Source organism: Fundulus heteroclitus, chromosome 15 (genome assembly GCF_011125445.2).
Source record: "Fundulus heteroclitus isolate FHET01 chromosome 15, MU-UCD_Fhet_4.1, whole genome shotgun sequence".
In the NCBI taxonomy this organism is placed as follows: domain Eukaryota; kingdom Metazoa; phylum Chordata; class Actinopteri; order Cyprinodontiformes; family Fundulidae; genus Fundulus; species Fundulus heteroclitus.
In genome coordinates this window covers 14,757,314-14,778,552 of record NC_046375.1, presented here as the reverse complement: position 1 = coordinate 14,778,552, position 21,239 = coordinate 14,757,314, and the positions used below count along the sequence as shown (strand labels likewise).

At 39.6% G+C, this 21,239-nt stretch overlaps 1 protein-coding gene across 1 annotated transcript; it reads left to right on the top strand.

Moving 5' to 3' along the window:
- Positions 1 to 1,567: 1,567 nt before the first annotated feature.
- Positions 1,568 to 4,585, top strand: sox7 (SRY-box transcription factor 7). Its single transcript, XM_012880710.3, has 2 exons — positions 1,568 to 1,799; positions 2,750 to 4,585. Exons 1-2 carry the CDS (start codon positions 1,568 to 1,570, stop codon positions 3,742 to 3,744), a joined length of 1,227 nt encoding a protein of 408 aa, XP_012736164.2. The 3' UTR covers positions 3,745 to 4,585.
- The last annotated feature ends 16,654 nt before the right edge of the window (positions 4,586 to 21,239 follow it).

Here is a 21,239-nt window from a genome sequence, read left to right as displayed (position 1 = left end):
AAACACAGAGAAAAAGATCTTTCTCCAATTAAATCAATGTTCCAGCAAAATAAAAAGATCCAACTGTCTGAAAACTTTGTTTCACATTAGCTGTCTGACCGCACCGAGCTCACCATCACTTCACTCTCTGACTTTCACTGGTAACTCATCAGCGTGGCCCGAGAAAGAACAGGGAAAGGAAGTGTGGCACTATATATCACTGATGTGCCTGCATGGTGCACAATCTGTGGCTTCAGGTGCCATATCCTGTTCCTGTGGGGGGGGTAAGCTAAGGCTGACAGCTTACTTGGACCGAGTGGGGCGGCACGACTCCTCACAAGATATGGATCCCAACTTGGGCTGCGTGTTAACATTAAACTGAACACTTTACGTACTTTAATTCTGCGGTCAGGTTTCTCCCATCTCCAAAGATATTGCTGATAAGATAACTTGAGACCTGAGGTTGGTAGCCGTGTTTGAAGAGTGGGAGAGAGAGAGAGAGAGAGCGTATGAGTGTGTGAGCTGCTCCACCACTGCAGCCTGAGAGTATCCTGTCAACAGGAACTCCTGGATTTGATATGCACCCGCTGTTGGCCGCAGAAGGAAACTGATTAGTTTGTGTGTGTGTTCAGTGGTTTTATTTGTTTGCCTAGCCAGAAATGTGCTCAGAATGACCTGTCCAGGAAGAGGAAAATGACTTAATTTTTTTTAATATTTTTTTATTGGTGAGTGGTTGTGAAGTGTAAAAATATTAAACTTTTAAGTTCTGTGAAAATGAGGAAAAACTTCCTCTTGTATTTTACAAAGATTTGCAATCTGTCTCTGATTGCACAAATAAATAGTAAATAAAAAAAAAACAACAACAAAGAAACTGGAAAACCTGACACCTTAAGTACAATGGAAATCTCAAAATGTCACGGAACCAGTGGCGTTTTCTGGAGGATGTGAAGACTGTAAAACAGGTTTGGTAAGTTAGTCATTGAAGTTGCAAAATCTTTTTGACATTACCAGAGAGAATAAACAAATAAAACACACAAAAACTAAACTTTCAGTGGGTCCAATGTGGGTTTTCAACCTCTTTTAAACCAAGGAGCTTAAAAAAGCATGTAATGTGATATTATGAGTTGTTCTATTTGTTAAATTAATATTAGAGCCAAAGACAAGTTGTTGTGTTGTTAGGCCAGTTCAAGGAGTTGCTTGTGTTGAAATGTTGCACCCTCTCCCTTCCTTTTCACTGGGTTTAACTTGCAATCAAGGAGGAGTCGAGAGTCCTGCGGGGTTTCTCCTGGAACCTGCTCCTCAAATATAAAGCGCTTCCCCCATCCACCAGGAAAGACCGAATCATAACCCACATGGAAGAGCAGCCGCATCTGCGCAGCTGTGCGTATTCCTAAAATCTGATCAGGCATCCGTCTCCAGGTGGAGTTAGTTTGTGAAGCATCGCAGGGTTTTTAATTCGAAAAGTCTGTTTTGCAGTTTTTTTTCCCCCTTTCTCAGATTTAAGCCGGGTTAAAGACAGAAAGCGCGCAACTTGTTTAGGAGACTCAGACGCGCTTCTTAAGTTTGGAGAGGAGAGAGCGCGCCGCAGATGGCTGCTCTCATCAGCGCGTACTCGTCGTGGCCCGAGTCTTTCGAGTGTCCTCCAGGAGACGGAGAGGTCCCCGACGCGCATGGCTCGCACAGGACTCCCGTGGACAAGGCGCCGGAGCCGCGGATCCGGCGGCCCATGAACGCGTTCATGGTGTGGGCCAAAGATGAGCGCAAACGGCTGGCGGTCCAAAACCCAGACCTGCACAATGCAGAGCTCAGCAAAATGTTGGGTAAGAAAAGTTATTATTATTATTATTATTATTATTATTATTATTATTATTATTATTATTATTATTATTATACTTTCTCAAACTCATAGGTTTTTCTCTTTGTTCCCCTGAAGCCTATGTTGCTTTAAAAAAAGTTTTTTGTGTTGCCACTGGGAACAAAACAAACCACAATGTTTAATTATAACGTACAGTTTTATAATAAATGATTTACTATATAATAATACATAGAAAACAGATTTATAAAGGTTGAAATCACCTTAAATATGTATCGTTTTAATCCAAATTAATTTTAAAAATAAGCATTTTACTATCTGGTACAGTGCGTAATGGTAAACTCTAAATCTGGCAACTCTAGCACAAATCAGAATCCAGGACATAGTTATTTATTCATTTGTTGTTAATTTGTTTTTATTTGTTTTTGTTTTTTTCAATAGATTAACATATTTGATTTTTTTATTTTAAAATGAGTGAAGAATTAATTTTGTAGATTTTCCATTTTCAGCTATATTTCGGTTTATCGGTTGTCGGTTTTCTGGCTAAAAGAAGCAACAAAAATATATTTAAAACTTTTCTTCCTTATTAGGATAAAAAAGACACTAATAAAGTAACTATTATTATTAACTTTTTAAAATTTATTAATTTTTTTTGCAAGTTTTCAGTGTGATCATTTATTATGATTATTTGTAGTTTTTACATTTTGTGAATTTCAAACCTAAAATATCCTGGTAAAAGAATTTGATCTTTGAAGTAAAGGCAAATATTTATTTTACGTACATGCAAGTAAAAAAAAAAAAGTTTATTTGATTTATTATTCTTTACCAAAGGGGAACAAAAAAAGAAAATCACCATAAAAAAGGCCAAGGATAAATATAAAGTATTTTAATGATTAGACTGACATCCAGATTTCAGTTCAAATAAAATAATTTTCCTTCTTTCTCTTGTAAATGCAGGAAAGTCGTGGAAAGCACTGACTCCCCCGCAGAAAAGGCCGTACGTGGAAGAGGCGGAGAGGCTGAGAGTGCAGCACATGCAGGACTATCCCAACTACAAGTATCGGCCCCGCAGGAAGAAGCAGCTGAAACGCATCTGCAAGAGAGTGGACCCGGGTTTTCTCCTGAGTGGCTTGGCCCCTGACCACGGTCCCCTGCCTGAGCAGCGAGCCCTCAACCACCCGCTGGACAAAGACGAGGGCAGCTCCAACGGAGTCGTCGGCGGCTTCTCCGGCTCCAGTCCCGCTCTGCCCAGCGTGAGAACCTTCAGAGAGCCCGCTGGCTCCAGCAGCAGCTTCGACACCTACCCCTACGGCCTGCCCACGCCTCCCGAGATGTCGCCCTTAGACGCCATGGACCACGAGCACATGCCCCCGACCTATTACTCAACGTCTGGTAGCTCTTCAGTCTCCTGCTCATCCACGGCCTCCTGTCCAGATGAGCACCGCCAGAGGCAGACGCACATGAGCAGCCCACCTCCTTACCACACTGACTACACGCAGACCCAAATCCACTGTGGGAGCACACACTTGGGTCACATCCCTCACATGCCCCCAACCGGAGGCGGCGGTGGACTGATCCCTGGCCCTCCCCTGTCCTTCTACAACTCCTCTTCTTTCCCGCAGATGCACCACGGGCACCACCAGGGCCACCTGGGTCAGCTGTCCCCCCCACCAGAGACTCAGGGTCACCTGGAGACTTTAGACCAGCTCAGCCAAGCTGAGCTCCTGGGTGAGGTGGACCGTAATGAGTTTGACCAGTACCTGAACTCCACTGGGGGTGGGTTCCACCCAGAACAAGCCGGCGGCATGACTGTAAGTGGACACATCCAGGTGGCGTCGGCCACCGCCGCCTCTGCCGCCGCGCCGTGTCCCAGTAGCACCACGGAAACCAGCCTGATCTCCGTGCTCGCAGACGCGACAGCGGCCTACTACAACAACTACGGCATCTCATAAGATCGCTGTCGCCCTTACAGATATGAGACTGGCTTACAGGCACTCAAAGACTGTAGAGATAGTTTCAGAGATGAAGGCTTATCTAGCAGGTTTTTTTTGTTGTTTTTTTAGCATCCTAGGAGCAACTTTCTCCAACCCTAAAGAGCTGAACTGACTACTGAGCAATATGTTTGTCTGGAGCCGAGTGTGAACAACAAGCAATCTGAGAAGCGTGAGGATATGGAGATGGACACCTCAGGGACGCAGACAGAGACTACCATAGAATGCCACCTCCAGTCATTAGAAAACGCCTAACCTTAGTGCAACGATTGTAAAAGGCTTGTTTATTCACTCGTTGATGTAGCCACTGACGCATGTACAGACGCTCTTGAGAAGCTAATTTAAGTCCGTTGATGTTTTTGTTGCATAAATGTATTGCTATTATCGTTGCTCTTCCATTTGAATGTTGGCTTTTTTTTTTTTTTTTTGATCACTCTCATAATTTTGGGAGACTTACCTCAGTAGTTGTGATTGAAAACGTTTCAGCTGAACACTTCTTATGCAATTCAACTAAATTGTGTATGAATAAAGAAAGGAAGGCAATTTTTAACAACTTCTCTGGTTATATAGTCATATAGTCCATGTCTTCATTGAAGGTTATTCGTAACTTTAAGTATATGCTGAATTAGATTAATGGAAGACTTCAAAAGTTTGATTTTTATATTATGACGATACCACTAGACACCAAATGTTGTTCATTGTTATTAAAAGAAAATCCTGGAGATGACTGATATATACTGAGATGCCACCATAAACTGACTAGATGCCTAGAATAAAAAATAAATAAAACCATTAAACATTATAGAATGTCTACTTTTTTGGGGTAGTTTTGGGAGAAAAAAAATGACTGTAAGACATCTCTCCATCTTTGATTTGGGCGTCACATCATCATGTTTTCTGCTATTTTGGGTTCCGTGGAGGTTTAAGCGACCCATTCCAACACTCACTAGCTTTTTCCACCTTCTCTGTCATGTTTCCCATTGGCGCTCTTTTTCCTTCGTATCATCTCGCTTCAGAGGATTAGTGTAAAACAGGCGCATTCATCGCCACCCGCCTCCATCTCAGCCTTCCTTTTGTTTTTCTGGAGTCTTATTCTGGGTACCATTCTAAGGCGCTTCGGTCCCCCCCCTTTTGCAGCCCGTCTCCCCCACTCCCACTCACTCACCCCGTGGTATATCTTGCTGATGCAGACCTTTTTGTAATCGGTTCAAAAGTAAATAAAAAAGCAAATTCACGTTTTAAACCCTTCTAATTTCTCTTTTTTTTCACCCACTCCTCCCTTTCTTGCCCTCTCTGTGTTCTCTCTTTTTCCTCTCCTTTTTTTTGATAAAAGGAATTTGGGGGGGGGGGGCTTTTGACAAATCCTGGAGTCTGGCTTGCTCTTCCTGCATTTTTTTTTTTTTTCGGGAATGTTTGAGTCGTGCTTCTTGTAAAGAGGATGTGGCGGAGGAGCAGTGTTTCCTGACTGATAAGGGAAAAGCTTCTCTCTGTCAGGATGTTTGGGCCTGGTTGGGCCTTGTATTAAAAGAGCTAGATTGAGAGAAGGGAACCTGCTGCTCAGAAGGCCGAAGGAAGGACTGCCGGGCCTGATTAACATCTTCCCCGACATGTCTTCCACCGTCTTGCCGTCGGAGGCTTTGTACAACGTGGCCTCTTGTACATTTACCACAAACACACAGATACTTGTGGCGACCGCGTGTACCAAATCAGACCTTTTTCGAGTCCGCATCCAAACCCGATGGCATGCTTCTGACGCCTTTCTGGGAATGTGATTAGACTAAGGGGAGTGACAACATTCATCATGTAGCAGGTCTTTTTGCACTTGGCCAGCGCTCTCATTTCTGTGAAGGTAGACCGTTGCCCTGCGTACCAGCGGAGGGGGGGGTTTAAACCCAACAGTGGGTCAGTTTCAGCGTCGTCCACATTCTGAATGTGGGAGCCAGACGGGGACAGCCGCCGGCTCTCATGATGAAAAAGCGGTCTTTGACGAGCGTCGGGCCCGAGAGTTGTCATTGTGTTAGCCAAGGGGGGGTCGCGGCGGACTCCCACGATAAAGAATAAGTGTAATGTCTCAACAATCACATCAAACACCTGAGGGTAGGACACGGCAACACGGACAAGGACAAAGACTCGAGCGTCACCACATCAGACTCGATACTTGTACATGAGATGCATCGATTTAGCATAGAAAGGAATTAAAAACAATCTTTTATCATCGCTTTTTATTTCAATGACTCGATGCAAATGAAAAAAAAAAAGGCGACCAGCTGTATTTTATTGAAACAATTACCACATATGCAAATGTGGCTAAATGATCCTCTTTTTAGCTTTACAGCTTACAAATTAACCTTCAGAAAAATAAGAAAATAAAACAATATGAAACTTTAAAAAACTAACAAGAAAATGAAAGAAAAAAACAAGACACCGGTTTATATTTATTTGCTCATTTGCCGACTTCAACAAGTTTACTATTTATACACGGCAACATAAGCGGAGCTGCCTTGGAAAAAAACATAAAAAAACCCAGTGACTTTTGTATTATCATTTACACCATATTGCCCCCACATCTGAGGAAATTGGGAACCAAACAAGTAAATCTATGTAAAATGGCCTTTGTCAAAGATTATTTAAAAACACCCTTCCCTGGTGAAACTCCCGGGAGAGTTAAATGGGACTGTTTCAGAGTGATATGTGCGTCTTGAGAATATTAGACGTTCTGGGAGTGATGGCAAAACACTCACCTTGTCAAGCTCAGTTTTCTTTCCTCCCTAGCAAGTTAACTCACTGTCATTTTAACCTGTAGTCAGAGCTGGCAGCTGAAAACCAGAGACAGCCTTTAGTGCTGCTTCAGCAGCTATAAATCAGCAAGGATCCAAGGAGAGAGTAACGTGACAACAAGTAGTAGCATGACACTTCTGTGAACTGCAGAGATTTAACACTTTACACGCTCTGCCTCAATGGTGAGTTGTTACCATAGCCCTCATGCCCCCCCCCCATTACAATTACTATTAACATGATAAACTGGGATCTTTGCACATTTACAGATCGTACGGTTTACAATATTTGTGATCATGAGGATATAGGCTGAACAAACAAAAGAGGCTCCTCTTGTTATTTCTCTCTGATTGCCGCCTGGCTCAGCTCCATTCTCAGGTCAAGCCTGTGGAATGAGTCTGTCAGGTAGTCTGTTATGTTTCCTATTTCCTCCTCTGCCGTCATGTCACTTCCCTGGGCAAACAAACAAGACTGCGGGTCTAACCCAACGTCAACGGTTAAGGTAGCAGCCTCGCATATGTGTGGGCGGGTGTGTGTGTCTGTGTCTGTGTGTGTGTGTATACCGGACCTGCAGCCACCACAGCTGTGTAACGTATTATCGATGTTGATGGGACTGAAGCTAGCTCCGGCCACTGATCTTGTTCTCAGGAGGGACGGAGGAGGCTCACTGTCTGGTTGGTCCAGAGTCCATTGTGTAGCCAGGGAGGGAGCGTCCAGTCCCATCTCATTTGGAAGCAGGCTATTCCAGCTATATGACGTTTTTTTATGCAATAACTGTAGGTCAAGAGGAAGTAGCTGATTTGAAGTACGTGACTAAGGCATATAGCACTGATGGAGGCAGACGTGCCCTTAAAATATATTTGGCCTGGTGTTTGAGTGATGCAGCTTAGAGTCTGATCTTCTACAGGGCCATGCACGGTGAATCTTATTTTTGATTGAATGTGCAAAACGTAGAGCATGACTGTAAACTGAAAAGCATACACGATTGATCCTTTTTTTTTTTTTTTTTTTTTTTACAGAAAGGAATCTCATGACTTCTGGTCCGCCTTTCTTTTCAGGCACATTTACTGTGATGCCCCTAAATTAATTTCATAGCAACAAATTGCCTTCTGTCGTTATTCTTCCTAGTAGAGTAGAGTGTAATTTAATCTCAGTAGACATGTCAGGGAACAATGAGGAACAAACGGCATTGTGATGCACAAGAAGCGCAGCAGACGTCTCAGTTTTACTGAACACTGTTCAGTCTTCCAAATCAAAAAGAAAAGCACGTGGGCCAGCTGCAAACTTACCAGTGCATGATTGTCCCCATAAACTGGCATTATGGGTAAGGTAAGCAGTAATCAGAGAAGCAGCCAATAGGCCCGTAGAAACTCTGAGGGAGCGGCAAAGATCCACAACTCAGGTGGGAAATTCTATTGACAGGACAACCGTTTTCTGGCTTTTATTTATTTGTGTCAAGAAGGAAGCCATTGCTAGCAGAAAGTCATAAATAAATTCTGTTTTGAAATTTGCCACGAGGCATGTTGGGGACAGAGCAAACATGTGGGGGAAGGTATTCTGGACAAATTGACCTTTTGGCCTACATACAACACGCTGTGTGCGTAGGAAAATATAGCACTCTGCCTCACCCTGAACAAACCGTTCTCAATCTTGTTGAACGCTGTCCTTCAGGAGGGGCAGGGTAGATGGCCAGAGTTGATGGAAAGATGGAAGAAAACCTGTTAGAGACTGCAAAACACCAGTGTTTGGGCAGACGTTCACCTTACTGCAGGAATACAACAATAAACACACAGCCAGAGCTACAGTGGAATGTAGGCCTGCATGATATTATGAAAACATGAGGTGCCGCACTTTTAAATTTTTTACCTTGTGAGTTTTCAAACCTACACAAATACATATACACACACACACACACACATATATATATATATATATATATATATATATATATATACATATATACATATATATATATATAAAAATATATATATATATATATATATAAATATGTATATATATATATATAAATATATATATATATATATATATAAATATATATATATATATATATATATATATATATATATATATATATAATGTATGTATTTGTGTAGGTTTGAAAACTCACAAGGTAAAAAATTTAAAAGTGTGGCACCTGAAATATTCTCGTCTACCAATAACAGCGTCCAGGAACTCCTTTGTGATTGCAGTACTGCTGACTGTGATATTGCAGTGGTGATGACAGATCTGTATATTAGGTAATTCCTATTTTGATTAAAGCAGATTATTGTGCTGGAATGGCTCGAAGACTAGACTTCAATCCAATCGAGAAACTACCATAATACTTAAAAAACAAACAAAAAAAAACTACTGTTCGCTGTAACTCCCCATCCAGTCTAACTGAGCTTAAACTATTTTGCACAGGAAAGCAGGAAACCTTTTAGTAGCCAGATGTGAGAAGCTTGTAAAGTTCTGCAATAAAAAGGTTCTCCAATCAGGACATCTGCAGGTCTTTTGGGACCTGCAGATGTCCTTGGGAGCTAAGGGAGTTAATGTTAGGGGCTACTTAGTTTTGACTCACATGGGCTGAATTGAATTGAATAATGTGCAAAATTGTGCAAAAAGGTCCTTGGGTATGAATACTTTTGAAAGACTCTGTACTTTATGATCATTGCATGCTTGCTACTCATGAAATTCTAGATTTTAAAATTATCAAGAAAAGTGGGGAGAACATATTTGCCTCAAAGAGAAGAGTTCGGTTGTCTAAACTTCAAGTTGCTTTTTGAGGGAATTATCGCAACAAGCCCCTTTGGCAGGCTAATCACGCTAAACGCAATGAACTTTACACCAAATTAAACTACTCAATGAGCCGGATAAACACCCGTCTACAGCTGTAAACACTAAATGCTGTTGGAGAGCATTTCCAGCAGGAGTGTCTTACAGCAGCATAATAACCTGTTCACAATTTGTACTTGGCCCTAAATGTGGCCAAAGGAGGAAAAGAAGGAAATCGCACACAGAGAAACACATTTCACAGCAAAGGGATTATGGGTGCAGCTATTCTTCATCTCATTGTGGCTCCAAACCAGGCGGAGTGTTTGGTGGCAGGCAGGCAGGCGCGCTGGTCGCCCGGCGAAAGAATGGACCAGACTCGTCGAGGGACAGGTGCCATGTGGCAGCAGATGTGCAGGGGACGCAGATGGGGACCCCTGGAAAACTTGGGGGACGGCGCAAGGCGGCCAAGGGCCTCCCACCCCTACCTGCGCCGCGAATGCTGCAGCCGAACGGGATGCGGGCACCTGTTCCGAGCAGATACAGGCGAGCAGCACACGCACAGAGGGAGGCCAGCGCGCTGCTGCCAATCCAGGAGAAGGAGAAGGCTAGATTTCTATTTATGTGAAAATGCAGCCCGATTACCAAATCAACAGAGGCATTCAATCTTTTGATGAAGTTGGCTGAACGGCCGGAAACAAGCTTTGAGAAATGTGCTTTAACAGCTTTTAAAGTGCCCAACCTCCGTTAACGCGTGTGTTTGTTGTATAAAAAAAAGTGCAGAACATGCCCTAATTGTCCAGCTTGGCCTGTGACTGGTCTCTCTCTCCAACGCATGTTGCGCTGGTCTATCGTAGGCATGCAGCAGCGCTATCTGGTTGTTTTTGAGAGCTGCACATTCTCCCTGGGGTGGTGTAACTCTTCACCTCAATGTAGAGGAGGATGTTCCTATTGTGCTTCCTAATTGCAATGTGGTTGTTCCATTTAAGAGATAGAACATCCTCATGTGTTCCACGAGTGATCTCGCGGTGTGGGAATATTCGGAAGAGGCATTCTGATGCATGTTTTGCCACGACTACCTGCAATTATGTCAAGCAGAGCTTTCATTATGGAACGACCTAAGAGTAAAATGAGAACGGGACGTATTTGAGTTGTATTTTACAAGCTGTCAATTATTTAGAACAAATCTATGATCAAACATTAAACTAATTAGACAAAAAGTGTGTTTAATCCTAAATCAGCCCGCCCCCCCTTTTTTTCCACTCTAATGGGGCGACGTACAGCCACGCTGGCTCAGGCCTCCCTGTTACGGCGCTAGCAGAGTTTACTCAGCACGCATCCTGAAAGGCAGACGGTGTAATGATTCAGATGAGTGATGGTATAAGTTCAGCGGTGTGAGAGAGCCCCTTTTAACAGCTACTGTGGAGGATAGACAAAGCAAACCACCAGGCCACCTGATGACAGCTCGGTAGACACAAAGAGAGCCATTAAGGCGGCAGTTTTTCAGCAAATATGATTCATACAAATAAAATAGAACTAGAGCCCTCACAGCTGAGCTAAATGTGCTTTGATTGGCCAGATGTGTATTTTTACTTTTCAAAAGTAAAATGTTTTTGTTTGGGTTCTGATTTGGGAATTATGATTTAACAGAATGAAAGGAGAATCAGAACATTACTTGGAGTTATTGAAATATTCGATGCAGGAAAAGGTCCCCTGTGACTTTTACACTATTGTATGAATTGGTTGAAATAACACAGTTAGAGCCGGCCGAGGGGAAGCTCATTTTGACCTCTTTATTGAATTGAAGCTAACCTTTCTTCATCCGGTTACTTCTTTCTTCGTAGTTTTTTTTAAACACCCACCAATTCAGATTGTTAATGGTTAAAATGTATTGTAAAACGCATGAATTTCATATATGTTATTACATATTCCTTCACATGTTTAACTTGAGTTTTTCTCCATTTGCCATTTTTGTTTGCCTTTTATCGCCCCCAGTTTCCCTTGGGAACAAAAAGCTCTCTATAATTATCGATTATATGATTTATTTAGCAGAAATGCAATTGTGGTTATACATGCATACTAAGCAAAACCTGTGTATTTTCCTCAGCAATGATGTACAGAATTAAAAAAACTTGCTGTTTCTGTTAAATGTCTGAAATATAGTCCATTCACTACACTGCAAAAACAGAACTAAAAATAAGTAAAATCTTCTTGAAATTAGTGGATTTGCCCCTGATTTGAGCAGGTAAATAAGATTATCTGCCAATGGAAAGAGTATTTTTACCCCTAAAATAAGATAATTAGATGTACTGCACTTGAAATAAGTTGATGGAGATGAGTTGTTCCTATTTTAAGTGCAAAAATCTTATTCCATTGGCAAATGATCTTATTTACCTGCTCAAATAAAGTACAAATACACTACTTTCAAGAAAAATATACTTATTTTTAGTTCTGTTTTTGCAGTGTACGATTACATTTGGTTCAAGTCAATCTTTAGAGAAAAACAACATGTGCGATATTTCATGTCATGGTAAGACTAATACGATTAAAGATAGCTTTTTCATGTTTGCCAGTGCATAGCTTACAGTCACAATAATTGAGCTCTCACTCAGTGTTCAAGCCTTGAATTATGCTACAAGTAAAGCATTCTCTTTGTCGTTTTACAGATTTTCAGTCTTTCTGCTAAATTCCCTTTCAAGCTGCAAATCAATGTTGCATTTAATAAGTATTCTGCCGAACCTTATTAAAAACAATGTAACCGATTGAAAATTCTCATTAAGTTGATTTGTTTTCCTGCCAATAACAGATTTGACCCAAAGTACAGGCGTACAGGTACTAGTACTTTAGCCCCCACTTTAGCCCCTGGAGACCACAAAGCACTTTAATTTATAGGACACATGTCTAAAAACCAGTGGGACCCAAAAAGAACAAACAAACAAAAATAAATAAATAAGCAAACAAACAAAAAACTTCCACCAAGCATTGAACTTCAACATGCTTCCCTGACTTTACTAAGTTTGTAATGTTTGGAAATGAAATCATGTATTTGCGATGCAATGGGAAAAGAGAAACATCTTTAAAATGTGATTTTTACTTTTCCTATTCCTGAAAAAAACCTAAAGAGTACTTGCAGTAATACTAGCTAGGGATAACATGCATTATGTCATAAACTTTTTGCTAGTAGGTCCATGTCTGAGACTGTTCTCAATGGCAGAAATAGATATGAATTATTTGTTTCGCCAGTCTGGGCACGAAGAACATCACGTTAGCCAGTCCAAAACTGTTTGCAATTATGCCTACAGTTTTGTCTTCGACACTTAATTAGCTTGAAAATGAGCGGGATAGTTTGTATAGCTAAGGTATGCTGCGTCCTTTAAAGAGTCACACAATTTGTTAAATATGGGGTCGATGTCTGTAAACTTCAGCAAAATTGGATCTTCCTTGACTGTGTGTGTTCCTAAAACATATATGGGTTCAAAGATGCATCCACGGCACTACCAGCTAAATTCAGTTTCACCCAAAACTGTTGTTGCTCCCATTCAACCATTACAGATGTCACCCCAAACATTGCCAGCATCAATAAAAAAGCACTTGATACAAGCCTAAAAAGCGTTTTATTAAGATCTTTAAAATGTAATTTCACGTTACTCATGCAGTACGAAGATCTGTGTAAGATGATTGGTCAGTGATGCAAGTTCCTCCAAACTAGAAGAACAACAACCTTCTCTTACTGCTGGTTAATCAGAAACAAAGTACGTCAGTACTGACACGCAGCGTTTCCCGCGCCTTGACGTGAGCTGTTTACACTCAGGGGTTCTCCATGAGACCGCTCCTGGCTGACCTTGGCAACAGCCAACTCTGGCATCATTTCCATTTCCCCCCACCCATTTCTCCTATCTTAGGGTTTAGCTTCAATATTTGGGATGTTGTGAATGTCTGAGCATGGAGGAATCCCTTCCTGCTGGATGCTCGGCCTCGTTTCCTTAAAGACTTGACATCAAAAACGAGACGCATGGAAATGACTCACATGGTAGTCCCAAGAGTTCAGCTCCATCAGCTAGAGCACCATGTTGACAGCTTCAAAACAGGATATGAGCTAGATAGGTCTATGTTCATTGCAGATGGCAGGGTACTTAAAGAGCAGTGATAGCTGAAAGCTTAGATAAGCCCAAGTCACGTATCCATCATGACCCATACAGGGGCCTTTGAAGCCTGGACTACAAGTCAAAGTTTAAATTACATTATGATAATTCTTTGTCACATTATTCTTTAATGTAAGTTTTACTTACTTTTTTTTATAATAACAATAGATGTGATTTCAAGATGTATCCTTGCATATTTTTATTTGAGTTTCTGCTTGTCTTACCAAAGTTAATTAAGTTTCACATTTTTATGAAATTACAAGTACAACATATGTATGTCTTATTAGGATTTTATGTGGTGGTCCAACAGAAAAAGTCACAGAAATATGAAATAAAATCAAATTGACATATTCAAGCATTTTAATGAAAAAGAAAAAGAATGAAAAATGCGTGGCCTGCTCCATTATAAATCCCTATTTTTGCCTGATTCCCCAATGTAAAATCCAGCGCAACAAATTGCCTTTAGAAGTCACCCAGTGGACAAAAAGAGCCCACCGGTATGTGCAAAATGAATTTTGTAATAGAATACAAGCTTTCGATCTGAAGCGTTCCCGCAGTAAAACAAGGTGGTGGAAGCATCATGCTGTGGGGTTTCTGTTCTTCATCAGGGACAGGGAAGATGCTATCTCTACGTTCTGACTGAGCTTCAACAGTTCTGGAAAAATGAGTGGGCAGAAACTTTTGATTCTGTGGCCGTGCAATGCCGATCGCAGTAAAAGATGATTCTAAAAAGTACTGTTACACTTTTCATGCTTTTCTTTTAAAATATTTTTAATACCTCACATCATATTTTTCCCACTTGAGACTTATGCACAACTCTGTGCTTATTTATTGCATAATATATAAAAAAATAAAACGTGCTGGAATCTGTGCTTATAATGTGGCAACATGTGGAAAACCCTAGAGTGTGGCTACTTTTGCAAGGTGCTGTAAACCCTTGATCGCGTGTATTTGTATATTTAAGAAAACATACAAACTCAATAAACAAATTTTTACAACATATCTCATGATAAGACTCCTTGACAGATTCTCCCATGCGCAACCTCAGCGGTAATACCAGCAAAAATGACTGGAATGGACAGGAATGTAGAATACGATTAACACATTTTAAAAAGAAAGATTAGAAATAATATTCATATAAACTATAAGCATATAAATGATGTCAGTTGTGTTTATTCCTAGTGTAAAAAAATCTTGACGCCCAGGGGATTCGGCCGAATCACTCTCTCATAAACTAACTAATTGAGCCTGTAGAGGCAACTGCGGTAAATAGAGGATAACTCATTTACATGACGGGCAATTGTAAGGGCATGGGAGAGAAAATTAATTATTATTAACTTCAAAACTTGCACTATGCACATTTAAAGTAAGAAAACTGATTATTTTTTACTTGGAAAAATTAATCGGTTTGTTTGTTGTCAAAAGTGCAGCATTAATGTGTGCGACTTAACATGAATATTTAAAAACATCCCCACGTTCTTCTCGTTTGAGTAAATGATGAGAAACCCTTTTCTATGTATTTCCAAAAGTGCCCCGCCCCTAGCAGATGTTAAAGTTATAGCAGCTATAGGAGAGGTAAATGTTTAGCCTATTTTGCGCCTGCTCCCAAAGTTGGAGCAAAGTAAGCCCATTCCAGCCAATCGGTCCCCGCCTGAAGCACAGGTGAGCCAATCACGTCCCGAGCTGGTGGGCTTTCTTTTGACCAATCACGTTCCACCACCTAGATAGATAAATGTCGGGGATATTTTAGCGAGCGGTAAGTTTTAAATATATATATTCTCTTTTAATTTAATAGAAATACTGAGTACGTAGCAAAGACACCAGACAGATACAAACTCTTTCTGTGACGTAAGTCTGAGTTTTACCCGTTGTATCGCTAGCTAGCCGATTAGGGATCGTCCAGCTATTTTCATACAGTAACATTGCTTGGTATTTTACATGAATGTACGACTGAGTATTACGGCCACACATGAAGAGAAAAAATATTTTTGCCATGACGAGATTAAACTCGACATGTTGACTTTAAAGTCGCCATGTCGACATTAAACTCAACATTTCGAGAATAAAGTTGAAATGTCATGTTCTCAAATTCAGAACTGCGAGCTAGGGTAAGCATCACTAGGGAAAGACGTTACGTTATTGGTAAGCCACCGCTTCCAGTGATGATTATACAGTTGCAGCACAGCAAAGACTACCTTCACACTTAATTAAAATGCAGAGACTGAAGCTGTGGAGCGCGGTTGCTCTTTTCTCCAAACTTTGGAATGTCGAGATTAAAGTCACAACGATATATCAACTTTATTCTCGAAATGTTGAGTTTAATGTCGAGTTTAATCTCGTCATGGCAAAAGTATTTTTTCTCTTCATGTGTGGCCCTAATACTCCGTCGGATGAATGTGACCAGGTTTGTATTTTGAACGTGCTTTGCTGCTTTTACAATAATCCATGCTTCACAGAGGTTGTGCCCAGTTGAATACTGTCCGTTAAGTTCTATTTCGATTACAATTATGATGATAACTTTAGGAATTATTAATGTGAGCTCATTTGTTTTTTTTTCTACCTCAGGCCAGCAAAATAAAAACAAAGCACAAGTTTTTTTGTTTGTTTTTTTTACTTGGACATTTGAAATATATGTATTGCAGTTAATTATAATGATGACAATTGTCTGATTGCAGGTTTAATCGAAAGGAGAGCACCCAGGAGTTAAGCGTCCTTACCCAAGGCTTTGCTGCAGAAGACCACATCGCTATGGTCAGCTCACAGCTTCCTGCTCCGCGAGAAATGCTGGATGAAACGGCATCCGCACCAGGGCTCCAACACAAGTTTTTCCTCCTACCAAACAGAGTGGGACAGACACCGGCAGCTCCTCTTCCACTCCCAGCTCCTGTGCCATGACTCCAGCTTATTTTAATGAACCAGTGATGGCAGCAGGTCACCCTTCAGCTGCTCCTACCCTGACTTCTCTGTTTTTACCTGTCTATCTATCTATCTATCTATCTATCTATCTATCTATCTATCTATCTATCTATCTATCTATCTATCTGTATGTATGTATGTATGTATATATATATATATGTATATATATATATATATATATATATATATATATATATATATATATATATATATATATATATATATGATTACAATTATCACACTTTAAGTATATATATAAAATGGTTTTATTTTTCAATGAAAACTGTTACGTAATAAAACTCTTTACATTTATTCACAAATATGTTTGTGTTGTTCTATATCCTAAAATAATAAATTAAAATAGATGTGAAAGGTAAAGGTAAAAGTTTAAAAATAATAAAACCAAATATTAAGAACAGATTCACCAGTGAATGTGAATAGATATCACTAGCAACACTCAACAAAACCAATGACAAAAATGAAACACCTAAATATGTTTTTGGCTCTAAAGAAAATGAATCAATGACACTACACATGGACCGAGTCTTCACCATGGCTGAAAAGGTTAAAAGGTGAGCTCAGATAAAGCCTGTCTGGCCACACTGTCATAAATTGGATTGGTGTGGCTTTGTCGCTATAAAGATTAAGACCTTCAAAATACATGAAATGGTCTTGGCCTACACTCTTATTTATCTAAACATTCTGTGTCAGTTTCAGACATTTCTAAGTACAAACATGTAAAACAAAAGTTTTTAATCACAATTTTCACTGTTTCGGCATATTCATATAGGTCTCATGCCATATTAAATTCTGCAAAGTTAGTTTAAAATACAAAAGTAACATTTTTAATCTAACCTTTGAAAACATTAACATTTAAATTTGCCATTGAGGCCAAAGCTGTCTGGATGCTTTTGATATTGTTAACGACATTGAACGAAATTGGAAAGTTATTACACAGATGAATAAACAGATGAGTCAGGTTAAAAGTTATTGTTACCTACCTTCTTGGATAGGAGGGGTCGTTGGGAGCCTAGAAGGGATTGACAGCTTTAAATTGGGTAATCAACATGTTTCAGTCTGACTTTAAAAAAACTGTTTAGAGAAATTTAAAACAGTAATCCGAAATTTACTTATAAAAGAAAAAACAGAACTTGCATCAGTTGAGACATATCTACTGTTGAATATGTCAGCGTTTCTAAAACTCAAACATGTAGCGACAAAATATAAAATGCATGGCGCCTAGGTTCAACGATTGTTTGATTAGCACATTATTACTAAAATCTCATTAAAATAAAAGTCACTTTCTAACCTAACATCTCTGTTATGACGTCTCATTTAATGTAATTGCATAATTTTGGACTGATGATGCAAGAGTGGTGCGTTATCCTTTGCTGGGACTGCGGCTTAATATAGCAGGAGTCCTGCTGCACAGCAGGCAGCTCCCTAATTAGTCCTGATATTTAAACTACAACCAGGAGGAGGGAGTGCTAAGCCGGGGAATCACTGCCCACGTGTGAGCTCGAGGGCTGATGAGCTTTGTAGCCTCCTGCTGTGCCTGTGATCCGAAATGCCTCCACACAGTGGAGGCTGGACAACCGTCAGCTCAATGGATTACTAAGCATTTTATTGAAATTGGAAGAAGATATTTTATTCCACCTCTGACGGGCTGTCAGACACTTTTATTTGCCTAATCTCAGAACAGTAGAAACGCCTCTTTTTTCCCCCCTGAGAGGTCTGACATTCAATAAAAGCAAATTGATTTTGTCATAATTAGGAATCCTAATATTTATTATGTTCAGAGTTAAAAGAAACTCATCGTTCATCTCATTCTAAATAGTTACAGTGCTTTCCTCAGACATACATGTTCAGAGCAAAGCACCGTATACTGCACTTCCTCCTGACTCATACTGACCTAAACGTGATGAGTCAGCAGAGGGGTCTTTCAGTCTGTTTTTCCCATGATTCAGGGTTAAGTTAGTCAGTGCACCTTGAGTCAATTCCCACAACTACGATCCGTCAAGCTTCTTAGGTAAGAGCACAGACGGTGTACAAAAACCTGGCCTGCTGGGTGGACAATGGCTGCTGGTGTGACCAGAGTCAGGCTCACTTTTATTGTCCATCAGTGACTGTAGTACAGTCAGTTGAATAGTCATCCTGTAATCAGAAGGGTTGTGAGTTCAACTCCAGATTTCACCTATCACGTGTCGATTTGAGATAATCCAATTAATGACAAATCAGGTTGAAATGTCCTCAGCTATGCTTGCACGGTATTTATAAGCAGCTTCATTCGTTCACACTTAATCCATTTCTAATGTTTTTTTTCTTTTCTTTGTAGCTCTTGGGACAAAATTAGTTGTTTTTATTTGTGTTTCTACTTTAAATTAGATTTGTGTGGAGCTGGGTTGACTTGAGGTAAAGGATAATCTTCACAGTTGCTCATTTGCAGTTCTCTCTCTCTCTCTCTCTCTCTCTCTTTCTCTCAGAGTTAACAATTATTATTTGTGTATATTAAATAAATTTACTTGTTTACAGAATTTGTATTTGATCACTGCTCCATCACTTTTTATGCACAATTTGACAGAGATAGGGTTTGGGTGTTGGGGATTGTGAGATTCTCAGTTCAGATAGATGCTCCACATATTCCTTTTTTCTCCTAAATTGGAAAGTGTGAATGAATGGAACAAGTGAGGGATAACATTATCTATCTGTCTGTATATATATATATATGCATATATATATATATATATATATATATATATATATATATATATATATATATATATATATATATATATATATATATATATATATATATATATATATATATATATATATATATATGTACATATAGTTCAAGTCAGAATTTGGCTGTGTAGAAATGTGGCATTTTCTTATCTTCTGATTTACCGAGCCACATGGGCCTGTTATGGATCTCTTGACTGAAAATACAACAATAATGTGGTACTAAAAAAACTTAAAACAATAATTAATGATATGATGTGATAATTTTTTTAAACAGCAAATTAACAATTAGCAAAGAACTTACAATATATTCATGACTGCATTTATACCATTTATTTAGTTGTTTTAAACTCTCATGTCTGTTTAGGCCAACAAACTTCCGACCCAACTAGAGGTAAACTTGCTGTGAGCTTCACTGAAAACGTCAAATAATTCTCTGTGTCAATGCAGAAAATATTGAGTAAACATAAAAGCTGTTTTGTTGTTCCTTCACAACTTTTTATTTTTGTTTCTTCCTTTTTTTCAATATTTCTGCATGTGTCACTATTGTTACACACGTTACTTGCATTCAAACATGGGCTGCGGGAACATTTTGTGATGCCATTGCAGCTGTTATATGTAGCCGGAGAAAAGTCTAGTGCTTATCGTCCCCCAGGCATCTCCTAAAGACACTTTAAACTGTAGGGAAGGTGAGATATATTATTTTCTGGTTTGGTTGTCATGGCGTTTTCAAACTTCAGCATACCTTTCTACCAGAAACTTGTCAATAATTTTAACATAATGTTTTCATAGACAACTCAATGTGTCACGCTGAACTCGTTCACTATTGTTTTAAACCTAAAGCATCAATAGTGTTCGTTCATGTGTTTGTCAGGTGTCTTTATATAATCGGTATAAATCCTTATTACAACATTATCAGAGGATTGCTGAAGGGTTCACTCTATCTAGGAAGAATGTGCTTTTGGATATCTGGAGGAAAGTAAATTCCTTATCTATAAGATTTCTGAAAAAGTGACCGCTGGTACCCTTCTGGATGTGTGAAATGTTACTTTTGATGCTGAAGAAATCTGGATTTTTGCAATGCACTTAAAGGGGGCATATCATGCTATTTAATACCTTCCTTTTCACATTGAAATTACCCAATTGTGGTCTATGTAAAGTGGAACTGCATTGCTTTGGTCTGAATTCCTCATTATTGTTGTCCCACAGGCCCTCTTTTACTCCTGTTCTGAGGTGCGCCTGGAAGCAACCCATTTTGGTGCTGTCTCTTTAAATGCAAAGGAGGCACTTCACACTCCGCCCCCCTCCAGGTCGCAGAGTTTACCACTTCATCCAGTATGCTGGGGTATGGTGTGATAAATTATGTGTGTTAATACACCCAACAACCAAACATTTTCACTTATCCACTTATAGCTTCGGCTTCCTTGAGCTTAGACTACAAAATCGCAGTGAGCAATAAAAATGGTGGATTTGCAAAATTGATAAGCCGGATGTCTATGACCTTGTTTAGCTGTCCCGCAGCAAATGCTGTGATGTAAATGTTCAAAAAACACAATAGAAAAGAGAGAAAGGTTCACCCCAACACAATATAAAGATATTTTTGCAGCACCTGGACAGACTGCATTCAAATTCTCTTCACTACTAGGGACTCCAAGTGAAAAACAAATTGTATTTATCGGCTAAAAGGGTGGATTTTGCATGATATGTCCCCTTTAAAGTGAAGCTCTTTAATTTATTGATAAAATATGAAAAGCATAGCTTGATTATACAAAAAGTCCAGTAACATAAAGTTTATTTTATTGTTAAAAATACCATGCTTTTTCATGACATGGGCAGGTATGACAAGAAGCCATCAACAGCAATAAATATGTAAACATACAGGTTTAGATACATGTAAAAGTAGAAAACATTAATTGCTGATGACAAATAAAAAGTGATAAAAGACAGTTATTTGCTTAGTCATTATGGGTTTGTGTGGGCATCCATCTTGATCCCTAAAAGAAAGGTTAACTGGCTTTATGCAATGGTGAGGTCCAAGTCATGTGTCCAAAGCTTCAGCAGATTTCAGTTCCACCTCAGAGTGATTAGCAAGGCTTTTCAGTCTATCCT

Coding starts and splice junctions, on each gene's coding strand:
- sox7 (XM_012880710.3), top strand. CDS start 1,568: ATGGCTGCTCTCATCAGCGCGTACTCGTCGTGGCCCGAGTCTTTCGAG. Junction 1,800..2,749: donor AGAGCTCAGCAAAATGTTGG/GTAAGAAAAGTT, acceptor TTGTAAATGCAG/GAAAGTCGTGGAAAGCACTG.